Genomic DNA, 13178 nt, shown 5'->3' on the forward strand with positions numbered 1-13178 from the left:
TGCTGTTGTTAAGGCATTTAAATTTGTTACCCAGCAATACATTATGTGGCCAAACATTTTTTAATTGGCATATGTATAATCTAAAACTATATTTGATTTGTCAATCAATATCTCCTACAATTAAACATATATAAAAACATACTTGAACACATTGGTGTTGCCTGCACTCTTCCCCTATTTTCCAAGTAAGTAAATGAAGAACAGGAAGATCAAATAACTTTCCCAAAGTCACACAGCAAGTAATTAGCAGAGCCAGGACTAAATCCATGACTCTATCTCTAAGGTCTTCCCTCTGCTGTTTTGATCAAGCCCATTCCAGGTATGAGAAAGTAAATTGCTTTTGTCTGGGACATATTTATCTGCAAATATACTGATTTAAATTAAACTCAATGGTACAAGTCACATTGTAACCCTGGTATAATGTTGATTCTTATTCTTAATCCCTTGGGAAAAATAGGTGTGTTTCAGCAGATGCTTAGAAAGACAGACTCCTTTAATAATAGGTGACTTTGCTATCACAATTGGAGATGTTATTCCAGATTTATGTGGAGACCAACACAACTGAGAGAGAGGTCAGAGAGAATACTCTTCATAGCAAGCAGTGGGTGGTGGCTCTACGAAAGTTGGCCTCCCTCCGTGGCATCTCTGGCATACACGCCACATGTAGCTCTGACACTAAAACCGTTCTTGCTGCTGCTTCGGGGAAAGCAATCCTTGTGTCTTCTTCTGTTTCAACTGATAAATTCCCAATTACTTCCCAGGGACTGTGTTGGTTGAGAATCAAGCCGATCTTACCGAAGTCGAGCCCCACCAGGGGCACTGCTCTGTACTCCTGTGAGATGAAGAACAAAGGCCTCTGGCTGACCAGGACTGGGAAATGTCCATAGCAAGATTCCTTTCCTTTGTTCTCCATGGGAAAATGAAAGGCTCCCTGAACAGGAATAGAAGAAAAGCAGGGTATTATTTGAGTTCTTACACTGGGATTCAACTCTTTTTTTTTTTTTTTTAAAGATTTTATTTATTCATTCGACAGACAGAGATCACAAGTAGGCACAGAGGCAGGTAGAGAGAGAGAGGAGGAAGCAGGCTCCCTGTTGAGCAGAGAGTCCCAGGGGTTCGATCCCAGGATCCTGGGATCATGACCTGAGCTGAAGGCAGAGGCTTTAACCCATTGAGCCACCCAGGCGCCCATGGGATTCAACTCCTAAAGATGTAGTAAAATAGAGTCTTTTCCAGAATTCTGTGACTGTCTACCAGAGGTAACACATTTAAAAAGTTGGGGAGAGAGGTATGTGAACTGAAATAAAGATCCCTACACCAAAATTTTGCCTTAACTCCCTGTCTCTTCTATGGAGTAGAGGTCACGTCATCTAACATGTACATCTCACTGACCCTCCCAGAGCTAACGGGATAATAAAAACAAAAAGGATATGAAGCCACAGCTGTCCCATTGTCAGAAATATTCAGGTGAACACATAAATGAACACAAAGGCATGCCTTTTTTTATTATTATTGTACGGGCCACATTAGGTTTTTAGTACTACTTTTAACAAACTCCTTCTATATCAACAGAGTAATTAATCAGCTTAGTGATCACTATGTCCAGGAGACATAAGAGATTTTTAATTTGACTGAATAAAGTTTCTCATTTTTACCAAGTAGACTGTGGAACTCTGATCACTAAAATATGAGAGGACTATATTAGGAAACAAAGAGTTCATTATCAAAAGTAAGGACAAGTGAAGAAAATTAGTGGCCAATCACACATCTATCTCTGCGTTCTACAGGGAAGACCTTAGCAAAGCAACAACTCACCTAGTTTTGGGGTCATGTTGCCAACAACAATGAATTCGGGGATTTCTAACCCAGGAGCATATCCAGCCACCCAGGCAACCATGAGAGAGCCATACGTGCCTCTCCTAGAAATCACAACTTGGCTTGTTCCCGCAGTCATGTCCATGAGTGGAAAAGCAATAGATTCAAATCCAACCTGAGGAAAAACATGCTTAGAATATTTTATTTCTCCCTAGAGTTTCCTGTTTTTTGAAGAGTGGGTTAAAAGTCAACTTTCTCTTTGTTTACATAACATACTTTCTTGTTTTAAAATATATTCAATTAGAGGAGTAAAATGGCAGAGGAGGAGAAGACCTAAATTTCATCTGCACCCAGGCATTCAGCTAGTTATCAAACCATTCTGAATACCTACAAACTCAACAGGAGACTGAAGAAAAGAATAGCAGCAATTCTAGGAACAGAAAAGCAACCACTTTCTGGAAGGTAGGATGCGTGGAGAAGTGAATCCAAGGTGATATACGAGAAGGTGGACTGCCAGGGGGAGGGGCCTGCTTCCCAGCAAGTGATAGAACAGTGGAGCACAAAATCAGAACTTTTTGAAGTCAGCTCTGCTGAGGGATGTTGCTCCAGTGGCTAAGTGGGGGGTGGAACCCTTGTTCGGACAGTGTGGTCTCAGGACCCTCGGGGTCACAGAAAGACCGGGGGTACCTGAGTGTGGCAGAGCCCCCAGGTATTGGAGAAGGGAAACTGACCATAGAGACGTTGCTGAGGAGTGGGCTCTCAGCTTGGGTTTGCCATAAATCATGATCTGAGGCAATTTCAGGCCACTACTCTTCTAGCAGGGACCCAACAAGTGGCAGATCCAGGGAAACTCCCCTTCCTCCCCCAGGAGGAGCAGCACAGGAGCACACCACAGGAATCTGCCATGTTTGGAAACCCCAAAAGGGGTCGTATACCAGAGACAGAAATGTTCAGCCACAGTCCGAGTGAGAATGGAGTGTGGCCAGAGACCTGGGACACAGGAGTGATTGACTGCTTTTCTCTGAGGGGTCACTGAAGAGTGGGGCTCTGAGCTCTCAGCTCCTCTGGGGCCAGAGATTGGGAAGCCTGCATTTTCATTCCTATCCTCCAAAGCTGTACGAAAATCTTTCAGGAAACAAAAACTACCAAGAGCGATCCTCAGATTATTTAGCCTAGCCCCTGGTAAGGGTAGTACAATTCTGCCTTGGGCAAAGACATTTGAGAATCACTTCAACAGGCCTCCCCCACAGAAGATCAGTAAGAATATCCCACCAAGACTGAGTTTACCAATCAATGAGAACAGCAAAACTTCAGAGCTATGGGAATACAGTACATAGAATTCATGGTTTTTTTCACAAGATACTTTAGTCTCTCAAAGTTAATTTTTTAAATTATTTTTATTTAAAAAAATCAATCAGCTTAGTGATATTTTTATTTTTAAAAAAAAATTTTAAAATGTTTTCATCTCTCCTTTTTCAAGCAACATCTTACCAACTCCTTTTTAAAAATCTTTTATAATTTTCATTTTTAGAGTCACATTCTATACCTTCATTGTACTTAACGTTATTTTTTGTATACATATAAATTTTTCATTCTTTAAAATTTGGAGATACAGTTTCTTCTAACAGACGAAAATATACCCTAAATCTTTTGTATAAGTACCGCGCGCTAACCGATTGCGCCAATGGAGCTCTGACCCTAAATCTTTTGAATGGCTTTGTTCTAGTCTCCTGCCTGATCACATTCTCTCTTTTTCTTTCCTAAATTTTTTTTCTTTCCTTTTTCAACCAACTTCTTATCAATTCCTTTTTTTTTTTTTTAAAAGATTTTTTATTTGTCAGAGAGAGAGCGAGAGCGAGCACAGGCAGAATGGAAGGCAGAGTCAGAGGGAGAAGCAGGCTCCCTGCAGAGCAAGGAGCCCGATGTGGGACTCGATCCCAGGACGCTGGGATCATGGCCTGAGCTGAAGGCAGCTGCTTAACCAACTGAGCCACCCAGGCGTCCCTCAACTCCTTTTTTAAAATCTTTTTTAATTTTCATCTTTAGTCATATTCCATCCCTTCATTGTATTTACCCTTATTTGTGTGTGTGGGGGGGTGTGTTTTCTTTTTTTCTCTCTTTAAAATTTTGGGAGGCAGTTTCTTGTAACAGAACAAAATACACCCCAAATCTAAGTGTGTGGCACTATTCTATTCATCAGCTTGATAATATTTTTTTTCCCCTTTCCTTCCATTCCCTCCAGTTTCAGGTATCTTCTGTTTCTTTAGTGTATATCTTTCTGGGGTCGTTATTACCCTCTCAGCATTTCATTCTCTCATTTGTCTATTCTTACCTGTACAAAATGAGAAAATGGAAAAACTCACCTTAAAAAAAAAAAAAAAAGAATGAGGCAGAACCAACTGCCAGGGACCCAATCAATATGAACATTTGTAAGATGTCAGAACTAGAGTTCAGAATGATGATTATAAAGATACTACCTGGGTTTGAAAAAAGCATAGAAGACACTAGAGAATCCTTTTCTGGAGAAATAAAAAAACTTAAATCTAACCAAATCAAAATCAAAAAGGCTATTAATGAGATGCAACCAAAAATGGAGGCTCTAACTGCTAGGATTAATGAGGCAGAAAAGTGAATTAGTGATATAGAAGACCAAATGATGGAGAATAAAGAAGCTGAGACAAAGAGAGATAAACAACTACTGGACCATGAGGGGAGAATTCGAGAGATAAATGATACCTTAAAACAAAACAATATTAGAATAATTGGGATCTCAGAAGAAGAGGGGGGGGCAGAAGGTATATAGGAACAAATTATAGTAGAGAACTTCCCTAATTTGGGGAAGAAAACAGGCATCAAAATCAAGGAGGCATAGAGAACCCATCTCAAAATCAATAAATATAGGTCAACACCCCATCATGTAATAGTAAAACTTACAAGTCTCAGAGAAAAAGAGAAAAATCCTGAAGGCATCTCAGGACAAGAGCTCTGTAACCTACAACAGTAGAAACATTAGATTGGCAGCAGACCTATCCACAGAGACTTAGCAGGCCAGAAAGAACAGGCATGATATATGCAGAGCACTAAACAAGAAAAATATGCAGCCAAGAATATTATCTCCAGCTATGTTGTCACTTAAAATATAAGGAGCAATAAAAAGCTTTCAGGACAAACAAAAACTAAAAGAATTGCAAACACTAAACCAGACCTACAGGAAATACCAAAAGGGGTCCTCTAAGCAAAGATAGAGCCTGAAAGGAACAGAGACAATATACAGTAACAGTCACTTTATAGGCAATACAATGGCACTAAATTCATATCTCTTAATAGTTACCCTGAATGTAAATGGGCTAAATGCCCCCAAAGAAAAGGCACAGGGTATCAGAATGGATTAAAAAACAAGACCCATCGATATGCTATCTATAATAAACTCATTTTCGACCTAAAGACACCTCCAGACTGAAAGCAAGGGGGTGAAAAACAATTCCCACACTAATGGACATCAAAAGGAAGCTGGGGTGGCAATACTTATTTCAGATCAATTAGATTTTAAGCCAAAGACTATAATAAGAAGGACATTATATCATACTTAAAGGCTCTATCCAAAAAGAAGGTCTAACAATTTTGAATACCTGTGTCCCTAACATGGGAGCAGCTAATTATATAAGCCAATTAAGAACAAAATCAAACATATCAACAATAATACAATAAAATAATAGTAGGGGACTTTAACAGCCCCCTCCCTGAAATGGACAGATCATCTAAGCAAAAGATCAACAAGGAAATAAAGGCTTCAAATGACACACTGGACCAGATGGACATCACAGATATATTCAGAACATTCCATCCCAAAGCAAGAGAATACACATTCTTCTCTAGTGCACATGGAACATTCTCCAGAAGAGATCACATCCTGGGTCACAAATCAGGTTGCAACCAGTATCGAAAGATTGGGATCATACCCTGCATATTTTCAGACCACAATGCTCTGAAGCTAGAACTCAATCAAAGAGGAAATTTGGAAAGAACCCAAATACATGGAGGATAAAGAGCATCCTTGTAAAGAATGAATGTGTCAACAAGGAAATTAAAGAATTGAAAAAAGTCATGGAAACAAATGAAAATGAAAAAACAATTGTTCAGAATCTTTAGGACACAGCAAAGATGGTCCTGAGAAAAGTATATAGCGATACAAGCCTTTCTCATGAAACAACAAAGGTTTCAAGTATAAAACCTAACCCTGCACTAAAGGAGTAGGAGAAAGAAGAACAAATGAAGCCTAAACCCAGCAGGAGAAGAGAAATAATAAAGATCAGAGCAGAAATCAATGAAACAGAAACCAAAAGAACAGTAGAACAGACCAATGAGACCAGGAGCTGGTTCTTTGAAAGAATCAATAAGATTGATAAACCCATGGCCAGACTTATCAAAAAGAAACAATAAAGGACACAAATTAATAAAATCATGAATGAACGGGGACAGTTCATAACCAACACCAAAGAAGGGTGCCTGGGGGGCTCAGTAGGTTGAGCCGCTGCCTTCGGCTCAGGTCATGATCTCAGGGTCCTGGGATCGAGTCCCGCATCAGGCTCTCTGCTCAGCAGGGAGCCTGCTTCCTCCTCTCTCTGCCTGCCTCTCTGCCTACTTGTGATCTCTCTCTGTCAAATAAATAAATAAAATCTTTAAAAAAAAAAAAAGAAGTACAAATAATTATAAGAACATATTATGAGCAACTATACATCAGCAAATTTGACAATCTGGAAGAAATGGATGCATTCCTAGAAATAAAAACTGAAACAGGAAGAAATTCCTAGAAATTAAAACTGAAACAGGAAGAAATAAAAAACCTGAACAGACCCATAACCTATAAGGAAACTGAAGCAGTCATCAAAAATCTCCCAAGAAACAAGAGCCCACGGCCATTTGGCTTCCCAGGGGAATTCTACCAAACATTTAAAGAAGAATAAATTCCCTATTCTTCTGGAACTGTTCCAAAAAATAGAAACGGAAGGAAAACTTCCAAACTCATTTTATGAGGCTGGCATTACCTTGATCCCCAAACCAGACAAAGACACCATAAAAAAATATATATATATTATAGACCAATATCCCTCATGAACAAGGATGTAAAAATTCTTACCAAAATACTAGCCAAAAGGCTCCAAGACTACATTTAAAAGGATTATTCACCACAACCAAATGGGATTTATTCCTGTGCTGCAAGCATTTGACAAAGTACAGCATCCTTTCTTGATTAAAACTCTTCACAGTGTAGGGATAGAGGATACATACCTCAATATCATAAAACCCATCTATGAAAAACCCACAACAAATATTACTCTCAATGGGGAAAAATTAAGAGTTTTTCCCCTAGGGTTAGGAACAGGGTTAGGAACACAACAGGGATGTCACCTATCACTAATGCTATTCAATACAGTACTATAAATCCTAATCTCAGCAATCAGACAACAACAACAACAACAACAAAATAAAGGGCATCTGAATCGGCAAAGAAGAAATCAAACTCTCACTCTTTATATGGAAAAGCCAAAAGACTCCACCCCAAAATTGCTAGAACTCATACAGGAATTCAGTAAAGTGTCAGGATATAAAATCAATGCACAGAAATCAGTTGCATTTCTATATACCAACAACAAGATAGAAGAAAGAGAAATTAAGGAGTCAATTCTATTTACAACTGCACCCCAAACCATATTATATCTAGAAAGAAATCTGATCAAAGAGGCAAAGAATCTATACTCAGAAAACTATAGAATACTCATGAAAGAAATTTAGGAAGACACAAAGGAAAGGAAAAACGTTCTACGCTCATGGATTAGAAGAACAAATATTTCTTCACATTTAACACAATCCCTATCAATCTACACATTTAACACAATCCCCATCAATCTACACATTTAACACAATCCCCATCAAATTACCATCAACTTTTTTCAAAGAAATGGAACAAATAATCCTAAATTTTGCATGGAACCAGAAAAGATTAGGAATAGCCAGAGGAATGTTGAAAAAGAAAACCAGAGTTGGTGGCATCACAATTCAGACTTCAAGCTCAATTACAATGGTGTAAACACCAAGACAGTATGGTATTGGTTAGGGTGCCTGGTTGGCTCAGTTGGTTAAGTGTCTGCCTTTGGCTCAAGTCATGAATCTGGAGTCCAGTTCTCCCTCTGATCCTCTCCCCTCTCATGCTTTCTCATTCTCTCTCAAATAAATAAAATCTTAAAAAAAAAAAAAAAAAAACAGTATGGTACTGGCACAAAGGCAGACACATAAATCAATGGAACAGAATAGAGAGCCCAGAAATAGACCCTCAACTGTATGGTCAACTAATCTTTGACAAAGCAGGAAAGAATGTCCAATGGAAAAAAAGACAGTCTCCTCAACAAATGGTGTTGGGAAAATTGGACAGACACATGCAGAAGAATGAAACTGGACCATTTCCTTATATCACACACAAAAATAGACTCAAAATGGATGAAAGACCTCAATGTGAGACAGGAATCCATCAATATCCTTGAGGAGAACACAGGCAGCAACCTCTTCAACCTCAGCTGCAGCAACTTCTTCCTAGAAACATTGCCAAAGGCAAGGGAAGCAAGGGCAAAAATGAACTACTGAGACTTCATCAAGATCAAAAGCAAAAGCAAAGGAGACAGTCAACAAAACCAAAAGACAACCGACAGAATGGGAGAAGATATTTGCAAATGACATAATCAGATAAAGGGCCAATATCCAAAATCTATAAAGAACTTATCCAACTCAACACCCAAAGAACAAAGAATCCAATTAAGAAATGGGCAGAAGACATGAATAGACATTTCTGCAAGGAAGATATCCAAATGGCCAACAGACACATGAAAAAGTGCTCCACGTCACTTGGCAGCAAGGAAACACAAATCAAAACCACAATGAGATACCACCTCACTCCAGTCAGAATGGCCAAAATTAACAGGTCAGGAAACGACAGATGTTGGTGAGGATGCAGAGAAAGGGGAACCCTCCTACACTGTTTATGGGAATGCAAGCTGGTGCAGCCACTCTGGATAAACAGTATGGAGGTCCCTCAAAGAGTTGAAAATAGAGCTACCCTATGACCCAGCAATTGCACTACTGGGTATTTACCCCAAAGATACAAATGTAGTGATCTGAAGGGGCATGTCACACAATGTTCACAGCATCAATGTCCACAATAGCCAAACTATGGAAAGAGCCTAGATATCCATCAAAAGATGAATAGATAAAGAAAATGTGGTATATATACTCAATGGAATATTATACAGCCATCAAAAATTGAAATCCTGCCATTTGCAACCACATGGATGGAACTAGAGGGTATTATGCTACACGAAAGAGAAAGACAATTATCAAATGATCTCACTGATAGGAAGAATTGAGAAACAAGACAGAGAATCATAGAGGAAGGGAGGGAAAAAAATGAAACAATATGAAACCAGACAGGGAGATAAACCTATGAGACTTTTAGTTGCAGGAAACAAACTGAGGGTTGCTGGATTGGAGGGGACTGAAGGATGGGGTGGCTGGGTAATGGACATTGGGGAGGGTACGTGCTATTGTGAGTGCTATGAATTGTGTAAGACTGACGAATCACAGACCTATACCCCTTGAAACAAATAGTATGTTAATTTAAAAAATTTTTTAAAAAGACAAATATAAACTGTGGGGACAAGAAGCATATGTCTCTGTTCATCTTGGACCTTCAGCATTCAGCCTATTTTTTGAAACATGGTAAAAAGGAAGTAGATATTTATAAATCTGAAAATTAATTGGTAATAAATTATCAATATATGAGATGATTCTTGTTTAACTGCCAATTCCTCCTTACTATGTCTCTTCATATAAAATGGTTCTGGAATGATTAAAGAAATAAGGGTGCTATTCAAAAAATAAAATAATAGAATACATTCAATTGAAGAGTAATATGCTTAAGAAATGACATCTGAGACTTTGAAATTTCTTTTATTTTATAATTCTGAGTACAGTTTATAGCTTTTTTTTAATCAAAATGGAATACTATGAATTTATAATATCCAAAAAAGATTAAATGTAATCATGGTTTTATGAAAGCAAAAGATTAAAAATGGCATTTTAATATGACTTGTTTGTGGGTTTTTATAGAACGTGGTTTGTCTAGAACTGAAATCTGACATCTTCCTAAGATATAATAGTAAATTCTTCATTTATAAAATGAGTATCATGAAGTAGATTTTCCATTAAGGTTCTTTTCAGCTCTCCAATTCAATTAAAAAAAATTTTTTTTTTTTTTGAGAATCAGAAACATCCAAAGATTTTTTAAAAATAAGCATCTTTTTAATCCATATCAAGTAAGATTTTGTTTTAAGGGCAAACTTCTCAGGGAACCCTGGGATTTAAAAGTGACTTATAGATGAAGTAAGTTCTAGCCAGGGAGTAAAAATAAAACTAGATTCCTGGCTTCACACTGTGATTTGAATAACTCAGTTTACCTCTTTTGGTCCTAAAATCTTTAAATCGGGATACTATATGACTGACAGTTCTATACTAAGACTCAGTCTCCTTATTTTTTTTAAACTCTCTCTCTCTCTCTTTTTTTTTTTTTTTTGAGAGGGAGAGAAGAGAAGGTGGGGCGGGCGGGGAGAGAATCCTAAGCAGTTCCATGCCTGGCAAAGAGCCCAACGTGGTATCAGATCCCACAACTCTGAGATCATGACCTGAGCTGAAACCAAGAGTTAGATGCTTAACCGACTGAGTCACACAGGTGCCCCCATCCTCCCCATTTTAAACTGGAATGGGAAGTAACAGAAAAGTGTGAGAAGGAGCCCCAGGATAGCTTTTAGAGGTACAGAAAATAGAAAGAAAAGAAAAACAAAAATGAAACTTGAATCTGACACCAGCCTAGATTCCCTATTACAGTGAGGCTTTTGCTTAGCAATAGTCAAAACCTTTGTCAAAAATCTAAGATTTAAAAAAAAAAAAAAAAAAAAAAAAAAAAACCTAAGATAATGCTTTGCAAGTGTCCTAACCACCTATCTCTCTCTCTCTCTCTCTCTCTCTCTCTCACACACACACACACACACACACACACACACACTGGTAAGGAGTACCGAGGATACACTAAGGACAGGAATATATCCTGACTGGCCCCAAACTTGCCCTAAGGACAGGAATATATCCTGACTGGCCCCAAACTTGCCCTAAGGACAGGAATATATCCTGACTGGCCCCAAACTTGCCCTAAGGACAGGAATATATCCTGACTGGCCCCAAACTTGCCCTAAGGACAGGAATATATCCTGACTGGCCCCAAACTTGCCCTTCGAGGCGACACATGTTGCGACCATGTACATGAACAAGGAGTAGGAAATATTTTGCTATGCCAAATGAATGGTTCATGTTGAAAGGAATCTTTTCTTATAACAACCTGTGAGCAAAAAGATGACAACAAAACTTCAAAGAATTATTAAGTTCTATTCCTCCATTCCCTCTTGAACAGATGAGGTGAAGGAGAAAGAAAAATCACTATTCTTCTCAGTCATTTTTAACGCTGATGGATTCCATTTAGGAGACAAAGCAAATTCATTCCCTACGGAGAAGCAGCCCATAAGGGAGTTTCTGAAGAGCATGCCCTTAGTGGTCAGAGACCCTGTTACACAAGCTTCTGGCCAGCCCCGGCTATCAATTGTGTAGAACATGTCCACATACCGGACTTAACCAAGCTGAAGGAGCTCCCGCCTGAAGGAACAGGATGCAATGTCATCTCCTCATGGTCTCAAAAATACACACATTGCCGTGAGCCAAAGACAACAGCCCTGTCTTGCTCCTATATTGACAGAACTGGCCTACATACAAAGTAAAGCCCTCAAGTTATTCTTTGCTCTCCTGTGAACCTATGAAGTGATTCAGAAACAATCTTTCCCACATTGAACTCTAGTGGAAGATTCTAATATTTAGGGGCAACCATGTCACAGCATCTCATCACTAGCATTATTCTCCATCAACACAGACGTGTGATAAAAAGAGCCCCCAAAACGAAAGACATATAATCACGTTAGTAAATGAAAAAGTCTGGAATATTAACTGGTGTTTTGTTCTAATTTAATTATTTAGTATAAAATGCTTCAATATTGAATATTCAATAAAAATAACCTAAAAAACCTGGAAATTTTGATTCTAAGTGACTGTAATTTTAAAAATTCTTACATTCAAATTCTATGGGATACAAAATTTCTAAATATCCAAAAAGAAAAATTTCAAAACTTGGCAAGTTATTTTCATATAATGTATTCATAATGTCTACTTTAATATTGATTTAAAACAGTAATTTTGAGAAATTTCAAGTCTGAGAATCTTTAGTCCTTCCTGTGGATGCTGCCCTCTAGTGGTTCCCGGATGGTTCCACACCCAGGACCAATTACCTGAGAATTGGCGGCTTTCTCAGGGACAGGAAGGATAGCCGATTTAGCCTCCTGTAGAATTTTTGGCATGCCGTAGAACCGTCCGCTGATGAGCATCGCAGTCACCAGTTGCAAGGTGAAATTAGAGCCCAGGGATAGAAAGACCTATAAACAAACAAGATCAATGACTGTTTTAGTAGTAAGAATTAATTTTCAGAGAAAAATACTGACATTTGACATGAGTCATTAGCACACTGCCTTAGGATCCTTTTGTACAGTTTCATCAATATATGCCTTTCCCTGCCTCCCCCCCCAGGTTATAAAACAAATCACCAGTATGAAGTCTCCGGGGTGATGAGTGATAGCGTGTAAATACACAAATTTGCCAATTCTCCATGTGTGACCAAATGGCCTCAAGAACGATAAGAATCAGAGAAGTAGTGTTAGGAATAGAAGGAATCATGTACCACAGGAATGAAAGCGCCCACTGGGGAACAGTCAGTTCCTAAAAGCAGCAAAACTCACTTTCTTCCTCTTCATTAAGGAATCACTAATACTCCAGTGAAATTTACTCAAAATGGATAATGATTCAGGTGTACCGATTACTTGAACATTTTGGATAAATAAAAATTACTAATGAAATGTATTAGATTACCAATTTTTAAAGTTTTCAAATCTAATAAATAAGGGAAACTGAATTTAAAAATTAATGTTACTCTATTTTTTTTGAAATTTATAAAACATTTTCCCAATAGGAACATTGTTATTGATAAAGGATAAGCCCTCACGTTATCCCATAACCTAGAATAATACTAAAAACGCTACACATCTTTATTGAATATAAAAATAACTACTTTTGGGGCGCCTGGGTGGCTCAGTAGGTTAAAGCCTCTGCCTTCGGCTCAGGTCATGATCCCAGGGTTCTGGGATCAAGCCCCGAATCAGGCCCTC

At 38.4% G+C, this 13178-nt stretch overlaps 1 protein-coding gene across 4 annotated transcripts in view; it reads right to left on the reverse strand.

Annotated features, from left to right (window-relative positions):
- The window catches only part of ADGRV1 (adhesion G protein-coupled receptor V1), a 546992-nt gene that overhangs the window by 342019 nt on the left and 191795 nt on the right, over positions 1-13178 (reverse strand). For all 4 annotated transcript variants that reach the window (XM_004759095.3, XM_045074447.1, XM_045074448.1 and 1 more), the window contains exons 71-73: positions 12249-12392; positions 1816-1990; positions 796-931 (exon numbers count right to left, since the gene is read on the reverse strand). In XM_004759095.3, the coding sequence (XP_004759152.2) occupies positions 796-931; positions 1816-1990; positions 12249-12392 (455 nt within the window). The remainder of the gene's footprint in view (positions 1-795; positions 932-1815; positions 1991-12248; positions 12393-13178) is intronic.

The sequence above is a fragment of the Mustela putorius genome, unplaced genomic scaffold (genome assembly GCF_011764305.1).
Source record: "Mustela putorius furo isolate JIRA1106 unplaced genomic scaffold, ASM1176430v1.1 tig00537350_pilon_pilon_pilon, whole genome shotgun sequence".
NCBI lineage: Eukaryota > Metazoa > Chordata > Mammalia > Carnivora > Mustelidae > Mustela > Mustela putorius.